Raw genomic sequence first — 24,184 nt, forward strand, 5'->3', positions numbered from 1 at the left:
TGTTAGGAAGACCCGGGCTCCAGACCAGCCTCCACCGCTGAGTAGCTGCGTGGCCCCCTGTCAGTCAGAACGTGTGAGAACCGGAAGAGGTCTTCTAATTCAACCTTCCATGCCGAGTGGAAGTTCTTCCCACAAACCCTGGCACGTGACCACCCAATGTCTCTCCGGACATTTCCAGGGACAGGAACCTCGTACCCACAAGGCGGTCATTCCTATTCGGCAGTTCTGTCAGAAAGGTCTTTTACCAAAGGCCTAGAAGGACCCAACGCTAGATGTTAATAGTGTGGCCTCCAGGGAGGAGCGTAGGACTGAGGGAGGATGACAGGGCCTTCCTTCCCTGTTGATTTGGTATGGGATGCTTTCAACACCATGTGGGGAATTTGTAATAGCAGGAAAACAAAAAGCGAGGTTCTTCTTTATTTGACCCCGATCTGTCCTTCTAACATTTCCACCTACTGGTCCCAGGTCTGCTCTCCGGGATCAGAAGATAAGCTAAACCCACTTCCCCTCAGATGCCTTCAAATACTGAAGATGGGGGTCCCTTTTCTTCTGCAGGCTGAGCTGCTCCTGCTATAACTTGGTCTCCAGACCCGTCCCCATCCCAGTCACTCCCTTCAGACAATAAAACTCAGTGGGTTGCAGAGGAAAGAATCAAGAATTCCATGAGTTGGGGGTTATGCTAATTAACAACAGCCCCTTTTCTGTGGGGGGTGGGGTCAGGCACTACCAGGGCACCCACTTCCTCAATTCCAATTGAGGTGAATGAAATGAAAACCATTAAAAGCACAAATCCCTGCCCTCGGGCTGATGACTTAGAAGCCCCATTCCATTTACAAGGCAGGAAAGCACTGGACTCTTGGAGTCAGACTAGTTGGGTTCAAATCCCAGCTTGGCCCCTTTTTGGCTGGGTGACCCAACATGGCTGTCCTGCAGTTTTCTCTGTGAAACAAGAATAATGATGACACCGGTCTCGAAATGAGTTTTTAAGAGCATTAGATGTATCGCCCGGCACTCAATAAATGTTAGCTGTTTGGCATTATGACCCCCCACTCTCTCTGCCTGCTTCACAAGAAGATGAGGGCTTTACCGAAATGACGCTAATTCATAGCACTTATTTGAAAGGTGAGGCCAGAAACCAAACTGGGGTGGGTTACTGGGGGGAAGTTGCTCCACGACGCTCCTCCTCCCCCCCAATATTTGTAAGCAATGATCATGTGCCCAGGGTTTTACAGGCACTGCTCACTGGGTTCTCCCAACAGCTCCATGAGGTAGGTGCCATCAATACTCCCATTCAACAGATGAGGAAATAAAGATTCACATGGGTTAAGTAGGTTAAGTGACTTGCCCCAGGTCCCACAACTAGGAAGTCATGGGGCCAGGACTCCAAGCTGAGTGTGAGTGTGTCTGACTCCCAAAGTTGGTCTTGGACACCGGTGTCCTGTTCTTTGAACCAGCCCCCTCGTTTGGGCTCAGCCCCTGCTTTTTTTTTTTTTTTAATTTTTTTTTTTAACGTTTATTTATTTTTGAGACAGAGAGAGACAGAGCATGAACGGGGGAGGGTCAGAGAGAGGGAGACACAGAATCCGAAACAGGCTCCAGGCTCTGAGCTGTCAGCACAGAGCCTGACGTGGGGCTTGAACTCATGGACCGCGAGATCATGACCTGAGCCGAAGTCGGCCGCTTAACCGACTGAGCCACCCAGGCGCCCCAGCCCCTGCTTTTTTGAGGAAGCCACGGCCTTCCTTTCCTGACAGCCCTGCCCGCTGTTCCTGTGAGGTGAAGCGGACGGGTAGTCTGTTCTCGCTGAACTCTCCGCCCCTCTCCCCTCCAGAAGTCTGCACCAGCGTGTCACCGGGGACCCTGCATCTCCTTGGGTCCCCTGAGGGCCACCCTGGCCTCTGGTGCCCCGGGGCTGTTTGCTGGTTCTTGGCCCCTGACCGTGAAACGGTTCCACACTCATCTACGAAAAACAAAACAAAACAAAAACCCCCAGCCATCTTGGACGTGGGCCCCGATGCGTAATGTCGTTATGGAGCCAGAAGTACATCCCATCCCATTATGGCCTGGCCAAGCTTCTCTGAGGCCAGCCTGGCTGCAAATGGCTTTCTCCAGCCTGGAAAGGGGGGGCAGGGGCACAGGCCTTGCTTGCCCTCCGCGGCCGGACAAGATCTTATCTTTAATTGACAACTGGCAGCCTGCCATTGCTTTGCCTTGGCCGGCTCAGGCTCCAAGCCCGATTTTCTCTTGTGCCTCAAGAGCAGGCTTCCCCTCACTTCTTCCATCCCCTCTGCCTTCCTCACCCCCTGCCCCGTTATGCGCTTGTCCTTTCTTGGCGTGACTGAACACGGCGAACTCAGAAGTCTGTGGGGAAAAGCCTAAGAGCTCCGGAAAGGGGTGAGGAGGGAACGAACACTTGCTGTGGGCATCTTCTCTACGTCATAGGCACACCGAGGGCACTGGGCCCGGTCCTTACACGCGCGGTCTTTGAAACCCAAACTGGGCTGTTGTGATCCTCTTTCTACAGAATGGAAAACTGAGGTTGGCTGAGCTGTTCCCAAGTCACCCAGCTAGTAAGTGGCTTTGAACTGAGGCCCTACGACTCTAGACTTTGAACCGAGGCCCTACGACTCTAGTTTATGCCTAGAGTAAGAGGGTGAGGCAAACAAACATGTGCCCAGAGCTGGCTGCATGATTTACGGAGCCCGGTGCAAAAATGAACACGCAGGGCCCCTTCTTCCATCATTTCAAGACGGTGGCAGCTGAGCATGAAGGTGCGGGGCCATTTTGAACGAGCCCACAAGGCAGCACAGCTGGGAGCCAGCCCTGCGTGTGCCTCCATGTGACTGAGCGGGGAAACAACAGTGAGGGGCACGTGTCCCCATCGCTTACCCAGGATTCATTTATTCCCCATCGCTAAGTGGTCCCGGATGTACCACCTGTCCCTTGCCGGCCTCAGTTCGTCAGCCATCCAGTCTTCGCAATGACTCTGGCATCCCCAGGGCCTTGGCCCACATAGCACTGGTGCAATTCCAGGGAAGGTGGCGGGGGGGGGGGGGGGGGCCTGCACAAGCAAGCAGGAATACAGGGGTACGCCTTCCAAACACATCTCTTCCGCGTCACGGAGGGGGTCAGGTGGCGGCGGTGGAGACCAGAACGCTGCCGGGGAGCCGGGGGTCCCGGGTCAGCCCTCTTTCACAACCCCGGGCAAGCCTGTCCTTCTCTGGGCATTCGTGCCTAGCTCTAAACGCAGGGGTTGGCAGGCATCGGTGATTCCGGGTGGGGACAGGGCTAGGATCGGAGTGTGTTGCATGTCTCAGGTGTTGGGGTGGAAGCCCGGGGAGGTCCCCACAGACACAGAGCCAGAAAGGAGAGGCAGACGCAGTCACTCGAGGCGGGAGCAGCAGGATGCTCCAGATGTCTTTATTGGGGCTCGAGCACAGCACGACAGTGGAAGGCGCGCAGACAGGGCGGCAGGGCCCAGCCTAGGCATGCCTCAGACACACAGACACACACACACACACACACACACACACACACACGAGGGGACAGCTTTACAAAAGGACTGACCAACGCCAGGGAGGGGCAGGGCGGGTGGGACTGCGGTGAGAGGGCCGCGGGAGGGGCAGAGGCCAAGGTTGAAGGGGTCACCTGGTCTCTGCTATTGCACGCGTCCTCTGGCCACCGGCCAGGAAGTACAGTATTGCAACTGGTCTCCGCTTGCCCGAGGCTTCCCCTTCTCAGACCCCTGAGCCAGAGAGGCAGACAGACCCCTTCCCTGCCCGTCTGCCCAGCAGCATCTTTGAAAACAAATGGACGGAGGAGACAGAACAAAAACCCCAAAATAAAAAAAGACAAAACGCCCCCTCGGTCCAGGACACAGGTAAGGTGGAGGAGGAGTGGAAGAAGCTGCAGAGGAAGTCCCCTGGAAGTCCCCCAAAACTGGGGCGTGGGGTGGGAGGTAGAACCCCAATCTGGGGTGGGGTGGGGCCAGTGGAGCAGTGACCCCGGGGGGCAACCGGGCCTTCCCCACAGACCGCCGGCCACAGGGGAAGGAAACAACCCCGAGGGGCCAAGTCTGGCCTGCCCGCCCCCTCCCCCCTTGGGACTGGCAGAGCCCAGACGCTCTTTCTTGGGACATTCCACACACGTGTTCAGCAGAAACAAGGAGTCAGTGAAGAAGAGGGGGGCCGGGGGGCGGGGCCTGGGCCTGGGGAGACACAGCCTAACAGAGAAGACAGACCACCAGTAGCACGTGCACCACACACGAGTATAGTACGTACGAATATAGATACTATATGTGCATATATATCTCTTCGGTGTACAACAGAACAGAACATCAGACCCAGATGGCTCTGGGCCTGGAGGGTCACATGGGAGGTTTTCCGTCAGTCCTGTGCAAACAAGGGTCTCTGAGTCTTTCCCAGCGAAAGATTCTTGCCAGGGTTCCAGAGTTTCCCTAAGCCTCTGGCTTTCTGTCTGTCTGCCTGCCTCTCTCATGTTGGTGCCGCTTAAGAGAGGGTGAGGACTTCAGCCTGGGCATAGCTGGGCGAGAGGGCGTCTTGGCAGGTCTCTGTGTTTAAAGAGCACAGGTGTGAGACACTGGGACGCACGCTTTCGGCTCAACATTGCCGTCTGGGGGGGCAAGGAGTTCAGCAAAAGAAAGGGAGAAACAAAGAATGAGATGTTAGAAGGAAGCCAGCTGCTGACCCACAGCCTGTGGGCTAAGGACTAGGCCAGGAGCAGAGCTGGAAGGCATGGGGACCCCGGGCTAAGAGGCCAGGAAGAGCAAGGATGGGTCAGCGAATGGGGTGAGCCCTCTGCCTACCATCACCCCTCTGCCTACCCAGCACTAGGCCAAGGTGACTCGTAGACCATGTTACAGCTTATCTCCATACCTGCTCACGTAACGAGCTCCAGGAATCACAAGCCCTCAGGTCTTCAAAACCCCAGTGCAGTGGGCGGAGGGATCACAGCCCTACATGCTGGCACGGAGGGAGTGGGGGACGTTCCTGGTGTGGCCTGGAGTCCAACCTGGGCGGCCCACCCCCGCATAGCTCCACCTGCCACCTACCACCTGGGGCCACTCCATTGTCCCCGGGGCGGAGGGACAGGGGTGGCTGGTGAAGAAGGTGCCTGAGTGTGCTGCCCTGTCGTGCCTGGCCACAGTTCCTCAATCTGGCAGGAACAGAGTTCTAGCAGTTGGAGGGTGGATGCCGAAGGGGAGGGTCAGGGAGGATGCACGCGTCCATCTCAGAAGAGAAGGCCAGAAAGGAGCATCTTATTGAGAAACCCAACCCTTCTCAGTGAGCCCTTCTCGGCAGCTCAGCCTCAGCCTGGAATGTCAGTGGCCTGGGCCTTCCCTTCCCCTACCCTCCCAGCAGGGGCACAGGCAGGGCGGGCAAGGAGGCTGCTGTGGGGGCAGGGATTTGGGGGTGATACTCTCTGACCAGGGCAGGGGAGGCCCTCCTCTCCCAGGAAGCTCTGTGACAGGATAGTCTGGGCCCAAGGGGGTGACTCCTGGAGCCCCAGCCCTCGGGCTGGTACTCAGTCCCCCCTCTGACTCCCGGCCTACACTGAACAGACACCTTCCACCTCTGGTTCCAGCTCGCAGCTCTCCCCAGAAGCCCTGGGGGTTGACAAATGCCTCTAAGTTTGTCAGCAGGCCTGGTGCAAATTCGTAAGGTGAACAACTCCTATCCCAGCTGCTTCCCTGCTCTGTGGGGGAGGGGGTGGGCCCCAGCTGTGAGGGAAAGGCTTCTAGAAGACAAAGTAATGGGTACAGGTCCAAGTCTACACCCAACGTGAAGCCAACTGTGCTCTCAGATTACAGGTGGAAGGGAGAGCCTTCCCCTGAGGAGGGAGGCCCAGGGTCTGGACAGGCTGAGGCCCACGTAGGCAGCTGCGTTCCTAGGCAGGGCCCTGTGTACAGTGGGTCTCTGCAAACTCCAGGACTCACTTTGCCCCTTCCCAGGGCCCTGGGAGGTTCAGAGGTCCTGAGAAGTAGCAGCCTACTCAGCCGTCCTGTTAGCTAGGTCCTCTGTTTCCCCCACGGAAGCCAGAGAACCAGGGGGGACAGGTGGGAGCCCATCTCCCAAGGCACCAGGGGCTCCAGCTTGGCACTCCTGCATCATGTCGCCCAGGGACATCTGTGCCCACCGGAGGGGTGCCATGAGCATGCCCATCCCTGTGGGAGGGAGGAGAGGGAAGGAGGAGGTGGGTACCGTGGAAACTTGGGCTCCTGACAACTTGAGGGCTGCCACAGAAATAGCCAACTCAGTTCCCCGAACCAGAAAGGCAAGTCAGAGGAGAAAATAGCTGTGGCGTCCAGGCTAAACTGGACACCTAGCTCATCACATCCCCATCAGACTCAGGAGCCCCGTGCAAGGAGCCCTGTGGGGCCGGGACCGAATCCATCCTCACGAAGGAAAAGCAGCTGGGCTCTCAGATTCAGCGACGAGATGGTGCTTAATGTCTCCATCCTGCTCCACGGGGCTTCCCAGCCCCGGTCACTGAAAGGGGCCTGTCCAGGCCACATGGATGCCGCTGTATTTTCTCATCTCTTAGCGGGACATTTCATTCTGAGAACAAGCAGGAGACAGGCCCCACAGGCCACAGCAGGGCTGGGGTATGCCAGTACCCATCGTGAACACACTTTTCCGGAAGGGACATTCGTGTGTCTGCCCAAGGCTGAAGACAGACGGCACTGAAATGGGGGTGCTCCTGGCACAGGTTTTTCACAACAGCCAACCTCACGAAATGGTCTGACCTTTCTGCCCAGTGCACCTTCCGGGGTGGCCTCCCAATCCCCCAGCCTCCTGCCGAGTCCCTGAATTCTGTCCTTCCATTCCTATCTTTGCCCACCCTGGAAGGAGCAGATACGGACCTTAGTCATTCCCTCTACAAAGTTGCATAATCTGACTCTAAAAATTGCCAGGCGCACGGCTCCACTGTCAGGTCTAATTCCCATCAGGTGAAACAGGAAATGGCTTGGCCGAGGCCTTCTGCGTTCCTGAAGCTGAGGGGGCCCAGAGAGCCTCCCTGGGAAGCTGCTGGGGAGGGGCCGCCTGCAGCCGGCCCTGCCTGGCCCGGGAGTGGCCACGTGCGAGGGGCAGGATGGCTTCTGTCCCCACGCTTCCCCTCAGCTGCCCCTGCCCAGGGGGCACCCCTGCTCACTCAATGACTCACAAACCTGTTGTGCTCCTGGGCTCGTTAGGTAAATGAATACACTTAATTATAGAAATTAGATGAGTCTCCGGTTCTGGCAGCAATACAGAGCGCAGAGGCTGGGTGGGAGCGGCAGGTGACTCAGAGGCAGGGCTGGGAGTTTGGGGGAGCGGAGAAGGAGGGAAGAGAAACTGTCGTGGAAGCAGAGAAAGCAGCGCGGGAGAGGCACCACTGCTGGGGCGCAGATGGGGTGCGGGGCTCTGCCGCCGGGTGTCATTCTGGAGAGGAGGGCATCCCCACGCCTAGGCAGCCAATTGTGGGGCCCTAGGGACCCCCACCTGCGTGCCAGGCCAGGGCTGGGGAACATCAGGCCTCCTCTCCCAGGGCGGCACTGTTCCCCTCGCGGGCCTAGCTCCCTGCACACCAGCAGAGACGCCCCACGAGACAGCCTTATTCTTGGCTGGTCTGGGTGTGGGATGGACAGACAGACAGACAGAGATATTCAGTGGCAGGCTGGTTGCTGACTGAAGGCCACGAGGAATGAAAATGCATTTGCTGTGATTACGATGGGGCCCTGAGGGCAGGCAAGGCCCAGAGGCACAGGTCCTGGGTGGGGGGCTGGCACGTCCGGCTCAGGATGGCGACCGGGGAGGTGCAAGCCCTGGGCGTAATCTCCCCCTTGTTCTCAGGCTCCAGAGCTGAACATTCTGGGGAGCTGGGTGCTGTGGAGGAGAGGCTCAGGGGCCTGGATTCTCCTGCATCTCGCCCGGCTCCCTCAGGCCCCAGGAGGTATGAGGGCTGGAGGGCATGTGAGTGTGTGTGCCGGGGGGTGGGGAGAGCCGAGGGTGCCGCTAAGGGGCCGGGTGTCCAGGTGGAGGGCTGGTGAGAGGGTGGAAGGGGTGGGAGAGCGGGAGCTTTCTTGGAGGGTAGGGTGAGCTGTATCTTGATGCCAGTGGAGACAGCCCCAGACTGGTTCCAGCTGCTCCAGCTATGTTGTTTAGACTCCGGGACTTTGCGCAGCCTTGGTGAAGAAAAGGCACATGGGTCAGAGGGGCCTGGTTCCTCATCTGAGCAGCTCCGTGGGATCCATGCTCCAGGGGACCCCGCGGGGCAGTCAGCCCTGGGCTGGTTGAGGGGTCTGGCCCGCCTGGGAAAGGCTCCCTGACGTTCTTGGGCTTCCAGGTCACCTGGGCTCCAGAGGACAGATGCCAGGGCCGCACAGCTGATCTCTGCCCTGTCATTGTCCCCAAGTAAGTTCCCTTCCAGCTACACATACACCCCCCAGCCTCCAGCACCTTTCTACACCATCTTCGGAAGCCCTGATCAGCACCGGTCACCTTCCCCGCCCCCCCCCCCCCCCCCCGGGAGTTCACACTCTGACACTTGGGCAGCTATAGGCTCACAAGGGAGTCTCTGCCCGTGGCTGAAGGAGCCCTGGGCCCCCTACGCTAGGTCCCACACGTAGCCCCAGTGCAGAGAAGGGAGGCACGGTCTGGCATGGGGAAAGTTGCTGAGTGCTTGCTGGGAGTTTGGCGATGCTAACTGCCACGCTCGCTTAGCAGGGCCTGTTTCCCAGCAACCCACCTGTTCCCTCTCGAAGGTCACTCTAATTGGCTGAGCTGCATGCTTGTTGCCAAGAAGCAGTGTGGAGGCATCTTGAAAATAGAGCAGCCGGGCCACACGAGCTCCCAGAGAGATCTGGCGGTGCGGTACACGCTCCCCAGCCCAGGCACGTGCCCCTCCTGCCCCGGGTGTGACCCGCTCCCCACCTCCTCACGGTCCCGCCTGACTTGTACCCTCACAGCCTCTTCCACACTGCCACTTCCGCCAAGCCCCTCACAGTACTGGAGTGCAAACAGGGCTGTCGGGCAGTCAGCTCGAGGCCTACATGGGAGGCAGGGTCCCCTCTGCCCCACATTCCGGGCCATCACTCAGCATGCTCCAGCCACAGCAAGTCTCTGGGTCTGAACCAGGATGCAGCAGAAGCCGCTGCGTGTTTGTGATGGGGGGCAGGAGAGACAGGCACATCCAGAGCCCAAGGACTGGGACACGCAGAGGACAAGGAGACCAGAGAGACGCAGGAGAGAGTGTAAATGGTCTGAGTACCTTCGACCTGCAGCCCCGTAGCTGGGGCCTCTGGGCCATCTCCTTCCAGCTGCCAAATGGCAGCTCCTGATGGTGACACCCAACAGTACATATGCCCACCACAGCTGGACACACACCTCTCAGCGCCTCATTAGGGTCAGGGTGCCCTGGGGATCCCGTGGGGGCAGGCGCTGGGAAGGTGCCCGTGCAGGCTGCATGAGATGGGCAGGCCAGGAGACATGCTTGGGGGGACAGAGGCATCACAGACACTGCCCCAACTCACTCAACCCAGACCTGGACTGGAGTTTGGGACAGTGAGAAGTGGCGGGGGTGGGGGTGTGTGGATTTGGTTAAGAAGTGGCCTGAGAACCCAGGGACAAGCTTTGTTTCGGGAGGAGTCAGGGTTTGTTCTGGAACTAGGTAGGGCATTTAGGCAGGTTAAGTCACAGGGACAGGGCAAGAATGACAAAAAAGTGATCAGGAACCGGGCAGGAGCACCTGCTCTTGAGACTCCTGTTCTCAGCCACTACTGGCCCTCAACCAACCTCCATCATTGCTGACCCCCTTTTTGCAAGTAAGGAAGCCCTAAGTCCACGGCCCAGCTTCTGCCCTGCTCCTGCCATAGCTAGGGGCCTGCCGATGATTTTCAGCCTTTCCTTACAGGAGAGGACGGGCTACTCTCCTGAACCCTACAAATGCTTCAGAGCACACCTCAGAGGGGACACAGAGTCCCTACCCATCCCTACCCCCTTCCCCACCCCTTGGTCACCTGCTGGCTCTGCCTCAAGAGGCGTGCAGAGCTGGGCTGGCCCCTCCAGGGCTCCTGGACCCCCAGGGCAGGATGAGGAGGTCAGGCCTGTGCTAGGCTCTCCAAAGACATCACACCAGCGGCTCATTCTTATCCTGACTCCCGAAGGCTCTTGGTATCTCTCGGGACTTACTTGGGAAACCTTAGCTGTGTTTAAGGGAGGTCTAGGGAAAGTCTGGCAGTGACCCTGTGGAGCCAGGCCTCAAGGTCGTGGCAGGAACCAGAGGAAGAGGTGGTGATCAAATGGAGGGGAAAGGCAGGGGCCGCTGATTTGGCCTGCCCTTAGCCTCTAGCACTTAGTCTTTCTTCCCTGTGGCCATGGTGGGGGGCGGGGAGGGGCGTGGGTGCTGGGCTCTGTGAACCTCTGGGGGATGCCAGAGGCCTTTCTAGTCCAGGGAGTGGGAGATCAGGGTACTCATCTTAAAAGCGGGGGCACATCCAAGGCAGAGGAGATGGTGGCCAAGGCCTCAGGGGAGGAGGGGACCTCAAGGTTTGCAGGGGACACTGGGGAGACTCAGCTCCCTGGGGGCTCTCCACCTGCCCGGCCTGGGGAGCCATACCTTTCCGGACACTACCATCGGCACAGGCATAGTCCCCGGCGCTGAGCAGGAAGCAGGCGGCTGCCTTCTTGTTTTTGTCTCGGGGGCCAGAGCGTCGCAGGGCCCGGCGCTCCTCAGGGGTGGGGGCAGAGGCCAGGGGCTGGGTGAGGCCAGCTCCCTCCTCATCGGACAGCACCGCATTGGCATCGCCGTTCTGCTTGGAGTCTAAAGGGAGCAGACAGAAAGGAGGCTGTGTGAGGGGCTGCTTGGGCCTTCCTCATGGGCTCACCTGGGGGCTCGCCAATCCCAGCCCTAGAGTGTCACTTCCCTCACCTGAGGGGGCCTGGCATCTCCCTGGGAGGGCCAGCGAGTGGGCCTGGCCCTGGGGGCAGGGGGCGGAATGCCCTCCTTCCCTCTCAGCCTTGGCCTAGGGTCGTTCCCGGGACAAGGAGCCACAGATACCCCAAGCCGGGGCTGAATTCTGTCTGCCGCAGGCTGTCCCAGGAGATTAGCCTGAGGCAGGCGGCCGACTCGGCTTCCTCCTTGGGGCTGGCTCAGGCTGACACTTGGATGAGTCTGCATTCCCTCAGAGAACACCCGGCTTGCTGGGATGAGGGCTGGCAACGCCAGGGTTAAACCAATAAATAGGCCTCCACGGCCATCTCTCTGGACCCCCTGTAGGCGGTTAATCTTGCTCACCAGGCACCTCAGGCAGAGTCAAGTACCTAAAGGATTTGGAGCCCTCCGCTTGGGGCTCGCCTGTCTGGGGAAGACCCTGCACAGAGGAGGCTCCAGTTCAGCTCCCACTGCTGTGGGCTCTTTGCCCCAAGCCCCTGCCTCCGTCAGGCAGCACAGTGGGCCCTTGGCTGGCTCGCTCTGAAGGCAGCAGCCTCAGCATGGGCCAGGAATGCCCTGACCACGGCCAAGTAGTTAGGGTCAGGCTGAGGTGCAGCTGACAGCAGCCGCGGGTAAGTGTGCATCCAGGAGCTGGTGCAGGGACTTGCGCATTTTGATATTAGGTTTCCCTCTGAGCTCTGAAAGGGCCTCAGGGTACAGCTGAAATTCCCCGAGGCCCTGGCTGGGAGATTTCCACCCAGGGATGGGGGAAGGGGCACCACTTTGGTGGGGAAGAGGGGAGCCTGAGGGGGGTTGTTCCATCAAGGCCCCCAAATGACCCCAGGGAGTGAGTAGCCCCAGCATGTACTACGCCACCCCCCAACAGGCCATAGGTGAGTGTTATGAGTCAGGCACCCCTCTGGAGAGTGAGTCCCACTTTGCCCCCAGAGCTTAGCCAAAAGCTGCTACCTTTGTCTCCTGGCCCACCCCCAGCCTCCCGATGGCCTGGCGTCCAAGGGCTGCCCAGGCGAGGAATCCCAGACCTCCCTCTGGAGCCCCTCCCACCACACTTAGGCTCCGGCTCTCCAGCCTAACTCCAAGTTTCTGTGGGTTAAGCCGATTTCCTTTCCCCTCTCTTGACGCAGGTGGAAGCAAGCTTTCCAGGGGTGGCCTTTCCCATCCTTGAAGAACAGGATCCAGACCCGGAGGCCCTCCCCCTCCAGGGTGCAGAAGCCATTTCTTCTACCCTTCCTTTTCCCCTGCCCGACACTGTCTGGGCTACTCCCTCTCGGTTCCCTCCCATCCCATGTTAAACCCTGAGCCGAGGACTCAATCTAGCTTGTGCTGAACAGAAGGCAGCCTCCCACTGCTGTTACGTTATCACAATTATTAGGCCAAGAGACATCAGACTCCAACGTTTGGAAAGAAATGATTCACGTGTTGATGCACCTTGGCAGAACAGCTGCCCTGCTCCCTAGCTAACAACGACAGCGCCTGATGCTTGTAGAGTGGTTTTCACTTCTCCAAATACTCTCAGATCTGTTATTCATTTGGGTCTCCTCAAAGTCTTGGGGAGTAGGAGATGACTCCCATTTTACAGGTGAAGAACCCATGATCAGAGACGGTTAGTGACTGGCCTCAGGTCACACAGCACCATGGCCAAGACGGTATTTGAATTCACAGCCCCGTGCACCGCCCGCCGCAGCCTAAACTGGGTGGTAAACTCACTCCACAGACCCTAATGTTCAGAAAGCTATTGGAAAACCAGAAGAGAGAGAGAGATTTGGCCTCAACACTTTCTGCTTTTAAAGACACATCTTACACACTTAGGGCAGCCCGGGACAATAAAGGACAATCCCAAGTCCCAAGGGCTGAGGTTCACTTGGGGACTCCCTCCACCACTGGAGGGGAGGTGGCTTTCCTTCCTAACCCCCAATCTCACCTGCCCGTTTCCTCTCAACCATACCCTCTTCTGGGGCAGGGGGGCTGGTATCACTGTAGGTGCTGTCCCGGGGCGAGGTCTCCTCAGACTTGCAGTAAATGGGTGACTCAAGCTGGGGTGGCCGGGGCACGTGCTTCTTTCTTTTTTTAGGCAGCTTCTGCTTGGCCATGGCCAGGGAGTAGTACATGCCGAAGTTGTTGACGATGACCGGCACGGGCATGGCGATGGTGAGCACGCCAGCCAGTGCACACAGCGCCCCCACCAGCATGCCCGACCACGTCTTGGGGTACATGTCCCCATAGCCCAGCGTCGTCATGGTGACCACCGCCCACCAGAAGCCAATGGGGATGTTCTTGAAGTCGGTGTGGTCGTTGCCCCGTGGGTCGGAGGGCCTGGCGCCAATGCGCTCGGCATAGTAGATCATGGTGGCGAAGATAAGCACGCCCAGGGCCAGGAAGATGATGAGCAGGAGGAACTCATTGGTGCTGGCACGCAGGGTGTGGCCCAGCACGCGCAGCCCCACGAAGTGGCGTGTGAGCTTGAAGATGCGCAGGATGCGCACGAAGCGCACGACGCGCAGGAAGCCCAGCACGTCTCGGGCTGCCTTGGAGGACAGGCCGCTCAGCCCCACCTCCAGGTAGAAGGGCAGGATGGCCACGAAGTCGATGATGTTGAGCAGGTTCTTGACGAAGTCTAGCGTGTCAGGGCAGCACACGATGCGCACCAGGAACTCCAGTGTAAACCACAGCACACACACGCCCTCGATGTAGGTCAGGATGGGCTCTGTCTCCACCTCCCGCCGGAAGTGCACGCTGGTCGTGTTCCCCACTCGGTGGATCTCTGTCACGTTGCGGTCAATGTTGAAGGCCTCGTGGGTCTCCAGACAGAAGGTGGTGATGGAGACCAGGATGAAGAAGAGAGAGGCGAAGGCCACCACCTGCGGGCGAGGAGGAGAGTGGGGCGGTTGTCAGGGATGGACGGGCGCCGTCCTGTTTGTGGAGAGTGAGGGCATGGGTCACCGGAAGGAAGGACGTTAGATGGTGAGAGGCGGGATGAAAGTAGTCGTGGGCTGGAACTCCCTCTTCAGAGGGTCTTTACCCATCTGCTCGGGCATTTTAAGGTAATTCCTCCCAATCTTTGTCACGGCACACAGAAGAGACAGGCTGCTTCTGGCTGGAGGCAACTGGACAGGAAACTATACTATTGGCTACGACGCGCCCCACCCCCCGCCCCGCCCTTAACGCTCTGGCTCCGCCCACTGCTGACTCTGGCCCCGCCTCCTGCCTAGCTCCGCGCCCCTGTAGAAGGGTCGTGCCTTAAATCTTCTCAAACTGTAATAGGTATATAAATCATCTAGGAATCTTGTTAAAATCTGATTCTGATTCTGATTCTGATTCAGGGCCAGGGTAGGGCCTGTGATTCTGCATTTCTAACAAACTCTCAGGAGAGGCTGCTGGTCCACAGACTACACTTGGAGTAATTAGGCTTTAGGGGCAATGGTCCTCAAAGTGAGGTCCCGGACCAGCTGCAGGAGCAGCAGCACTTGGGAACTAGTTAGAAATGCAAATTCTTGACCCCGTAAACTTACTGAATGAGAAATACTGTGGGTAGGGCCCAGCTATCTGCTTTAACAAACCTTCCAGGTAATTCTGATGCATGCTAAGTTTTGAGGTCCACTGTGTTAGGGATATGCCCGGAGAGAGGACCTGGAGGGAATGAGTCCGGGCCTGTTTCTGCCAGCTGAGTCTTAGAACTCCAGCCACGACCCCCCACTTCCTCAAGTCCCAAGTCCCAGCCCCTCTCTACCACCTTGCAGCTTAGAATGTCCCAGCCAAATGCCCAGACAGTGAGAAGTGTCTGAAGGAAGGTAGCACGTTCCATAATAGGAGACAAGGGGAGGTCTGCCCAGAATAACCACCTCGCCCCTTCCCGACACCTGGCATTTCCTGGGACACTGAGCTCCAACAAAAAATAAACTGCACCCACTGGGATCGGAGTGTGGCAGGGGCTGATCCAGACGGCTCGGATCTCGGGTAGAATGATGACAGTGGCACCCGGCAGAGGAACAGCTAGGTTTAAGTGTCCAATCATTATGAATGGAGATGAAATGCATGTGTAATAGCACCAATTACGGAACCCTCATCTGTTATTCATGCAATGCCATTCACCACTGTCGGGGCACCTGTTGCTGGGGTCTCCGCCCCCTGCTGCTGCCTGTCCTGCTCCGTGCGTGCGTGGGGATGAGCTTCCTCCCTGGGCAGAGGGCCGAGCTTAAATAGGTGGACGGGGAAGGACTGTGGCCCCGTGGCCACTTGGCAATCCCCACACACTGACTTCCACCTGGCCATGGCTAATGGTGCCCCTCAGGGATGCTTTCCTCCCTGAGAGTGTGCATGAGGGAGGGGGAGAAGGCACACCTTGTTCTTAGTATTGCAAAACACCAATGGAGAATACAAGGGGAGCTGGGAAAATGAAACAGCAGCACCTCCGGGGCCTCTGGAGCAGAAGCAAGTCTGAGAGAACTTTGGGAATGAACATCCGTTAGCTGTCTGTTTTGTCCTGGCACAGCTGGGCACTTGGTATGTGTTACTGCCTTCGGTCCTCCCTGTGACCCTGTGAGGTAAGTCTCATCGTCTCCTTTTAAGGAGGAGTAACTAAGCATCAGAGAGGTTTAAATGCTTGCCTAAGGTCACATAGCCTAGAAGGGTTGGAAACCAGACTTGAACTCAGATCTGTTTACCTTTGGAGGCCATACCTTCTCTTCACACCGCACTGCCTTCACGATCAATTCACAGACCCAGGAAAGTCCTCTCTGAACTGTCAATACTGTTCCTAGCCAACTCCTTGATGACTACTATTTTACCCTTAGAGTTGTGTACCTTGGACTTAAGACAGACACCCACTGCACAGTAACACATCTTATTTACACTTGACCATGGACAGGTTGATCAAATGCAGCGAGGAAGGAGAACGGAGGTAGCAGACCACTTTCCCCACTTGAACAACTCTGCCTGGAGCTTCTCCTGTTTGTGGCTCTCCTATGAAGGTAAATTTCAAGTTCCTTTTCTGATCTCTCTCTCTCTTTTAAGTTTATTATTTATTTGAAGAGAAAGAGAGAGACCCCAAGCAGGCTCCACGTTATCAGCACAGAGCCCGATGGGGGGCTCGATCTCACGAACCATGAGATCATGACCTGAGCCGAAATCAAGAGTCACGTGCTTAACCGACTGAGCCACCCAGGTGCGCCTGATCTCATTTTTCTTCCCCGAGAAAGGTGCTATCAAGGCAATACAGACCGATGTGGGTATTAGGCAAACGGCTCCAGCCTGGGGGCTCTCCGTGGCCATCCAGAGATGAGCTGGTGGTGGCACCTGTTGAGTGGCCACCGTGATGCTGGGAACCGACTCCGGGCACTGCTCCCATCCCCAGCAGCAAAAGGGGTGGGGTAAGGCGTGGAGACGGCATACCCTAGCTCTGCCAGGAAGCATGGGAAGCAGGAGCCTGCTCTCTCTGAGGAAAAATTAGCCAGGAGAGTTGGCCCACCTGGGAGCCGAGCGTGAAGTTAATTAGTGATTTGGAAAAACAAGTTCAGGAAGAGCTGCCAAGGGGCTGAGCAGAGGGCACAGAGAGGGGAGAAGGGGAGGGAGGGCAGTGTGCCGGCCACCCTCTTACCCACAGGGCCAAGGAGCCGGCCTTGGTGCCTTCCTCACTGCCGCCCGGGCTCCTTCTGCAGCCGCCCAGTAAGTACAAACCACCCCTCCTGCCTTAGGGAACAGCCCCCTGAATTCCTGCGGTGTCCACTCACTTCTGTTTTTCCTTAGAGCTGTTGCAACTATTATCTCGTATCACTCACCTCGGCCCTCCCAGGAGATGGGGCTGATAAAGGGTAGCCACATGTGCCCATTTCCCAGGCACGAGAAAGGGCAAATGACTCGCTCAGGATCAGGCAGAGGCCAGGTCCCCTGACTCTCAGCTCAGAGTTCTTTCCGCTTGGTCCTCTAACCAAACAGTCCACTCCTCTTTGGTGACATCTTCACGGGGTCTCAGTCTCCCCTGTGACCTCTCGACGGCTAGCAGCAGGTGCAAGGCAGGCCCCAGAAAGCCCCCCCCTTCCCCAAGGAGACAGGCACACCACCTGAGGCTGAGCTGGGACAGATGCAGGCACCTGGGCTCTGGCGTGTTGCCCCAGGTGGGTCCTGAGGTTACAGGTTCCCCTGTCGGGCCCCAATGATTCCTTTCTCCCTAGGTTATTCCCGAACTGAATTATTTTGTAAGCAGTGGTCCTAAGCAAGTGCAATCAAGGCCCTTCACCTCCAGCAGCAGGGACACTGCTTTTTTTTCCCTCCCACTCTCTTTTTTGGGGGCTTCCGGGGACAAAAAAGGACCAAGGAAGGAGGCAGTGGCTGCAACAGCACCCAATTTAGACATCAAGGCCTTGAGCTGGAGCCTTCTGAGCGGCCCTTGCTGGGCCATCCCATACAGCTAGTGGGGTACACTTGTACCTCCTTCCCATGGTACCTGCTGGGCAGAGACTGAGACCAAAGAGCTAAGGACCCCTGGGGTCAGACTGCCTGGGTCCCTCATCCTGGCCCAGCCACTCACTAGGTAAATGCTGCACTTTGTACGGGTCTCTCACTACAAAATGGGGCCAGCACTAGTTCCCAGCCAGGGGTGTGGGCATGGTCTCCAAGGACCCTTACATGCAGCTTCTGAGAGGCTGAGTTGGACCTGGAGCCAGAAACATCGCAAAAATCTTTGCTTTTTAGAAGCAAAGGGACCCCAGGAGCTCACCCAGTTCAATTCCCTTTCTGCTGGTTTTGCAACCAAAGAAACTGAGGCCTGGGGAGAAGGGACTTGCCCCGGTTCCCATGGTGGAAGATGTCAGTTCTGTCCATGCTACCTGAGGACACGGGACATAGATTCTGCTGGAAGTCAAAACCGCCCAAGCGGAAAATTGCTTATGCGATCTGGTTTGGCCAGCAGCTACGCTCCTCCCCGCTGGAAGGATGCGGGAGGGTCTCACCACCCTGGACAGGAGGTTCCGAGCCTCTGTGCTGGAAAGCACCGCTCCTTCCAGCTTCCTGCTCCATGGGCTCCCCACACACAGGCTGGCTGTAGCCTGTGGGGGACCCACCTGTCCGGAGACCCAGGTGTTTTGGCTGGTGAGTCAGCCCTGTTATCAGCCTCCTTCACCAAGCTCATCCTAAAACTGCCATGGTAGGAATCTAAAGTCACGTGCTTCTGGGTACAAGCTGGTCTCTGCTACTCACTGCCTGAGAGACCTTAGGCAAATTTCTTAACCTCTCTAAGCCTTAGGGTCTTTGCCCATAAAATGGCCTACTGTGTGCCAGACACTGTTCTGGGCGCTGGGGAACAGCAGGAAACAAAACGAACACCCCTGCCCCCTAGGCCTTACATTCTAGGAGAAGGAAACCATCAACAAATAAGCAAATACATAGTATGCCGGATGGTATAAGTGTCAGGAAGAAAGATAAAGAGGAAAGGAGGTAGAGTATGAGGAGGAGGGAACTATTTCATTTTCTTTTTAAACCATTTTTTTCAATTTGTTTTGAGAGAGAGAAAGAGCACGTGCATGCGCAAGTCGGGGAGGGGCAGAGAGCGCGAGAGAATCCCAAGCAGGCTCCATACTGTCAGCGCAGAGCCCTATGCAGGGCTCGAACCCACGAACCATGAGATCATGACCTGAGCCGAGATCAAGAGTTGGACGCTTAACTGACTAAGCCACCCAGGTGACCGGAGGGACCTATTTCAAATAGGGTGATTAGGCAAGACCTCAATGCCAAGGTGACGCATCTAAGCAGAGACCTGAAGGAGTGAGGAAGTGACTTATATGAAGATCCAGGACACCTGGAGAGGCAGAGGGAACAGGCACTGCAAAGGACCTGAGGCTACAGAGTGCTTGATGTGTTGAGGGGGATGAGAACAGTACCCACTTTATAGGGCTGTTTTGAGGATTAAAAGAAATGATATTTGTAAAACTCAGCACAGAGCCTAGAGTGTCTCAAGAATCTGGCACAGGCTGGGTCGGGGGGGTAGGGGGGAGGTGACAGACACCAGTCATTGGGAACTGAATACAATCAGCGGGGGCAGGGGAGGGGGGCCCAAGGAGAAAGGGCCAAGGAGACAGATGGACCGATAAACATAAGAAGACTCATGCCCAAAACCTATATTAAGGATGAAGTGTAGGAGAAGAGAAATCTGAGAACACAGCCAAAGACACTTGCAGAGAAGATCGGTGGGGATGGGATGAGGCGCTGAGGCTTCCGGGGAAGTGAGGTCCTAGAGCCCAGGCAGCGCTGTAAAAGGAGCGAGCAGCCCTGCGGGCTCAGAGGCAGGAAAAGAGAAACAACGTGTCAGGCAAAGCATCTCTGAGCTGTCCCTAGGCTCCTGAGTGAGGGCCTCAAACTGCAGGTATCAGCCTAGCGACACCTGTTCCTCTCCTTTCATGGGCTCCCCTGGGAGCAGACCCTGGCCCTGGGACCTCCTATCCTGGTTCCAGGGGCCACAGCCTGCCACCACCTATGCCCCCCTTCTGCCAAGCCAGCACGTGGGGCTTCTCAGGGCCTCTGGGCTGCCGGGAGCTGATGAGTCCGGCCCCAGAAGGAATTCAGTCCAGCCCAGACCGCCGGCCAGGAACGTGCCCAGCCAAATGCAATTCCTGGCTGTTGCCTATCTGTGTTCCGTGCTGTCCTATCTCTGCTGGGGCCGGTCGCCTGGCCAGAAAATTCGCCCCTTCCCTAACTCCGCATGGTTAAAGCACTGCTCACGGTGAAAATTTATGTATTTATTTATATATTTATTTATAGCCTGCCTCCTTCTAAAAATTATTTAAGAGAGCTAAGTCATTATCCTGCAGGGCCTATCCAGCTTAACTTCTATTTCCTCCTTGCGGCTTCCCTGCTGGCCAACCATCCCCCCACCTCGCTTCACTTCACACAGAGGTGGGATTTATGGCTTTTTCCTCTCACCTCCTGTGGGGCTTTATTCTTTAAGAGTACTGTGGCACCTCTCAAGATCCATCTTGTGTTATTACTATTTCTTGTCACCCAATTTCCTTCAACTGCCACCGACTCCACCTGACCTAGCTCCCTTCAGGAACAGGGACCACGTCTGTCTCGTCTCTGTATTTACAGGGCCCAGACTGGTGTCCGGCATGTGATAAGTACCCAATAAATGTTTTCTGAATGACTGGAGCCAAGGGGACTGCCTACTTCCTCTCCAGGTCCTGGGGAACCTGTCACGAGGAGGAGACGTGGCCAGCCCCACTAACTCGGGCTAGAGGTGACCGAAATGCCCAGGAATACCTCCAGGCACATGGGCTCTCAGACTCTGTGGCTTTCCAGGGTGGGCCAAGGCCACTGCCTGATGGGGCCCCCTGCCAGAGGCTGGGTAAACATCACCCAGCCTGAGAAAAACCCAAAAAAACCCTAGCAGGGAGCTGGGCCAGAGGCTGTGGTAGGCTGGGTGCCCAGGAACAAGGATGGCCTGAACGTCCTGGTGCCCAGCACACTGGGTTTGGAGTGAGGGCAGGACAATGTCCACGGGTGGAGGCAAGGAGCCTGGGGGCTCCCCATTCCCAAGGCCCAAAGGCCTGGCTCTGTTCCTGCCCATTCTTCCCTCATCTCCCCAAAATAGCCCAAGTTTATTTCAGCCCCTCCCCCACTTTACACCCCACCCCAAATGGTGACAAACAGAAACACCTCATTATCCAGAGACAAGATGTTCAGAGGCAAATGTTGGTCTGTTCAGAACAAAAAAGAAAAACACAAAACAGACCCAGGAAGAGACTGGGAGGCTGCCTCGGGACAGGGTTGGGGGACAGGCCAGGGCACCGAGCCTCCCAGGCTTGGCTTCTTGGCTCTCCCTAGCCCAGCCGGCTTGGGACCAGGGGGTCCTGCCCACCACCCAGCTAGTCCCAGTCAATGCCCATGTCAGAGAAGCTGGGGGGCCTTCAGAAAGGATAAGTAGGAACAGAGCTCTGCATTTTCTTCCAAGAAGGCCTCCATTTCACTCCTCTGTCGGGCCAGGGGACACCTCGTCACCTCTCGTAACTAAGTCCCCTTTCTTTTTGTTCTATGCGAGTCCCACAGTGAGAAAAAACAGAGAGCAAGCTCAGATGTGAGCAATTCTAGGGAGTGAGGGGATGGGAGCTTTAGTTTGGAGGAGGAAGTGAAGGGAGGGATGGCAGGAGAGCAGAAGGTCCCCTCTGGGGCCCCCTAAAGTCAGAGGCCTTTTCCAGGCAAGAAGGCACAGGAGGCGGCTGAAGCTGTGGCACAAGCACAGACGTGGGTTCACAAGATCTGGGTTTGGAGCCTAGTTCAACCACCAGCTGTGTGAGCCAGCCCCTCTGGGCCTCAGTTTCCCTCAGTGTAGACTGAGGTTAATGATCCCTGCCTCACAGAGGCCAGACGAGATACTAGAACAAAGCAAAAGTGACCTGATACGCAGTGGGTGCTCAGTGAAAACCCAGCTCCAGCTGCCTTCCTGGGACAGTAGGGATCCTTGGGCCACATCCTCTACTCGGAAGGGGAACATTATGGGAAAACGAATCCAGGTACTGATTTAGCCAAAGGAGAACGACTATCATCCTTTTTTTTTTTTTTTTTTTTTTTGTTTTTAAGTTCTATTTATTTTCAGGGAGGGAGAGAGAGCATGAGCAGGGGAGAGGGCAGAGAGAGGCAACCAGGCTTTGTGCTGCCAGCGTGGAGCTCAATGGGGGCTTAAACTCACGAACTTAAGATCATGACCTGAGCCGAAATTGAGCTGCACGCTTAACCAACTGAGCCACCCAGGCGCTCCAAAACACTATCGTTCTTAACAGGACTGATAACAGCTGAAGTCAGTCTAACCCCTGGGTCCTCAAGAGGTTGGGAGTGAAGGGAGGGGAGTGTCCTAGGGTCCCGTTCCTCAGGCCTCCTATGTGCCCTCAGCAAATAAGGAAGGCCTTATTCTACCAACCTCCTTGCTGCCAAAACCCTGCTGGTCCCCCTCAGTCTGGCAAGCCACCCTGGCTGTGGCTGAGGCTGGGACTGTGGGCACTGGGCAGGTGGGGACAGGACCAGCCTGCCCCATGCCTGCTTTCCCACACCAGGCCACAGAAAGAGAGCCACCAAAGCGCCGCCACAGGCCTGGCCACCGTGAGGGGAGCGGGGGTGAGCACCCTGACCGACCTAGAGCCTGCCTGAATGGGAACAGCTCTGCGGGCCAGGCCAGTAGCTACGCAACAGGCTCCACAATCAGTTGAGTTCACTTTCCGTTTGTATCTGTTTTGCTCCTGTCATAACACACTACTCAACTGGCCAGTTGGGTGCAAACCAACGCCTGGGGTGGGCCCTGCCCCTCTGCCCTACTGGCCTTCAGTGGGCACCCCACACCCACGGCTGATGCTGCAGGCCCCGAGTAGGGAGGGTATGCACAGACCCAGTGGACAATACTTGCTGGAAGGGCAGTGTTATTGGCCGCGGGTAAACAGAGTGAGGAGGGCACAGCCCCAGATCGCCTACGCCCCAGGCCCTTAGACCTTGAGGGGTGGCAGAGTAAATGTCCCTGCTGATGTCCCCATCTGCCCCTGGGTTTTCTGATGTCATCCACAGGAAGTACAGAACCTCAGAACACCTTCCAGGCCAGAATAAGAAACAAACCACCCCTTCACCTCCAAAACAGCCTCGTTCAGTGGAAAGAACATGTTGCAATCGGAGGAGCAGGGGCTTTGACTCACAGCATGCCACTATCTGGCTGTGTCATCTCAGGCAAGATGTTTACCCTCTCACAGGCCCAATCTACTGAATGGGGAGGAGATCTCCACCGTTAAGTTTATCGGGAGGACTAGAGATTAATGTAAGTACCTGCATGGCATACTCAAACCAAAAGCCATCAGCAATTTTTTAACAATTATGTATTCTCACTTGTCTGTCCTAGGAACAGCTGAATTGAAGGCTTGCTTCTGCCTCGTGCTCCTTAGCAGGAAGCAAGTCCACTTTTGGCATGAGTGCCATTAAGCTCCACATAGCTGTTCACATCAGTGTTACCAACCAGAAAGTTGGAATCTAAGGGAGGTTCCTGCTCTGCCCTTAAGTGTCTTTGACGGCATCGAACACCTCTGGATCGTGGTTTCTTCATTGCTTCAATATTAGAATTAACCCTGCCCGGCCCCGAACTCCTGGCCTCGGCTGGAATGCCCTGGCGGATGTGACTCCACATCAAACGGGCAAGTATCTTGGGCTCCTGGAGAAACTCAAGAGGTCAACTAGGCTCTGCATTTATTCAACGAGCCCCCAGGCCGGCCGACCCTGGGGTTTGTTGAGCAGAAGGTAAACTCATAGATGGCACAGCCCCTTGGAATCCAAGAGAGAAGCAGCAGAGATGAAAAGTTCCCCAGAGGCCCCAGGAACAGGACCTAGCTCCCGTAACCACATCATTTCATTTCTGCCTCCCTGCCTTGTCCCCTTTCCCCATTTCTAGGAAGCCAAATCTACTGCCTCCCCCTAGCCCCAACTTAAAAAGAGCCTGGATTAGCCTGTACCTGTTGCTCTCCCCTAGTACCCACAGCCAACAGCAGACACTGGCAGGGTTAGTGAACTGCATGAGAAGCCCCCAGAACTCACAGCAGACCCAGGCCAGGGCATCATCTGGGCTGATCTAAGGGCTGTAGGGAAGAAACAAAGGCAGCTCCTGGCCCCAACTTCCCTCTCAGTCCTGACAAAGGGGTCTGCCTTCCAGGGGCTGCCCTGGGATGCCTTGGCCACCAAGACCTCTGTTCTTCCCAGGCCAGAGATGTGTCTGCCCTGGTCTAGCATTAACGCCAGCCTGGCCTGCCCTGCAGCCCCACTTCCCAGCCTCCTGCCCTCACCTGGGTGGGGAAGCGGAACTTTCCCTTCCATGACCTGGTTGAGGCCCAGCACAGGAGGGGCCAGGGAGGGTGGCAAGGGCTCTGAGACTCATTAATAGGATGACTTGGGATGCCAGAGGTGAGGAACAGCCAGGCTTTAGGCTGCCAGCCATGAAGCCAGGCACCAGCCTCTGGGGTTCTCTCTCTCTCTCTCTCTCTCTCTCTCTCTCTCTCTCTAAAGAATCTGAAGCCATCCTTCATGGTTGTTTTTTTTTTTAAGCCGTCCAAGTATATCCCCATCCCTCCAACCCCTTTCACCTTAGGGGGGTGGGAGAAACTGGACTGACTTGAGGAGGAGGTGGTGGGATAGGACTAGATCTATGCCACCCTCTTCTCCCCCCACATACCCATTTCAGGCAGTAACCCGAACCAGGGCTTTCTGGGAAGCCAATCTGTGCCGC

The 24,184-nt window shown here is 56.7% G+C and overlaps 1 protein-coding gene across 5 annotated transcripts in view; it reads right to left on the reverse strand.

The window, feature by feature from the left end:
- KCNC4 (potassium voltage-gated channel subfamily C member 4) overlaps window positions 1–24,184 on the reverse strand; it is a 46,155-nt gene that overhangs the window by 19,109 nt on the left and 2,862 nt on the right. For 2 of the 5 annotated variants that reach the window (XR_009257867.1, XM_058716261.1), the window contains exons 2-3: window positions 12,875–13,811; window positions 10,618–10,821 (exon numbers count right to left, since the gene is read on the reverse strand). Coding sequence is in view for 4 of the 5 variants with exons in the window: in XM_058716261.1 (XP_058572244.1) it covers window positions 10,618–10,821; window positions 12,875–13,811 (1,141 nt within the window). In the remaining variant the exon portion in view is untranslated. Of the gene's footprint in view, window positions 1–3,388; window positions 8,186–10,617; window positions 10,822–12,874; window positions 13,812–24,184 lie in introns of those variants that run through there. The other 3 variants (XM_058716259.1, XM_058716260.1, XM_058716258.1) reach the window with 3 other exon arrangements.

The sequence above is a fragment of the Neofelis nebulosa genome, chromosome 2, assembly GCF_028018385.1.
Source record: "Neofelis nebulosa isolate mNeoNeb1 chromosome 2, mNeoNeb1.pri, whole genome shotgun sequence".
NCBI classification, from domain to species: domain Eukaryota; kingdom Metazoa; phylum Chordata; class Mammalia; order Carnivora; family Felidae; genus Neofelis; species Neofelis nebulosa.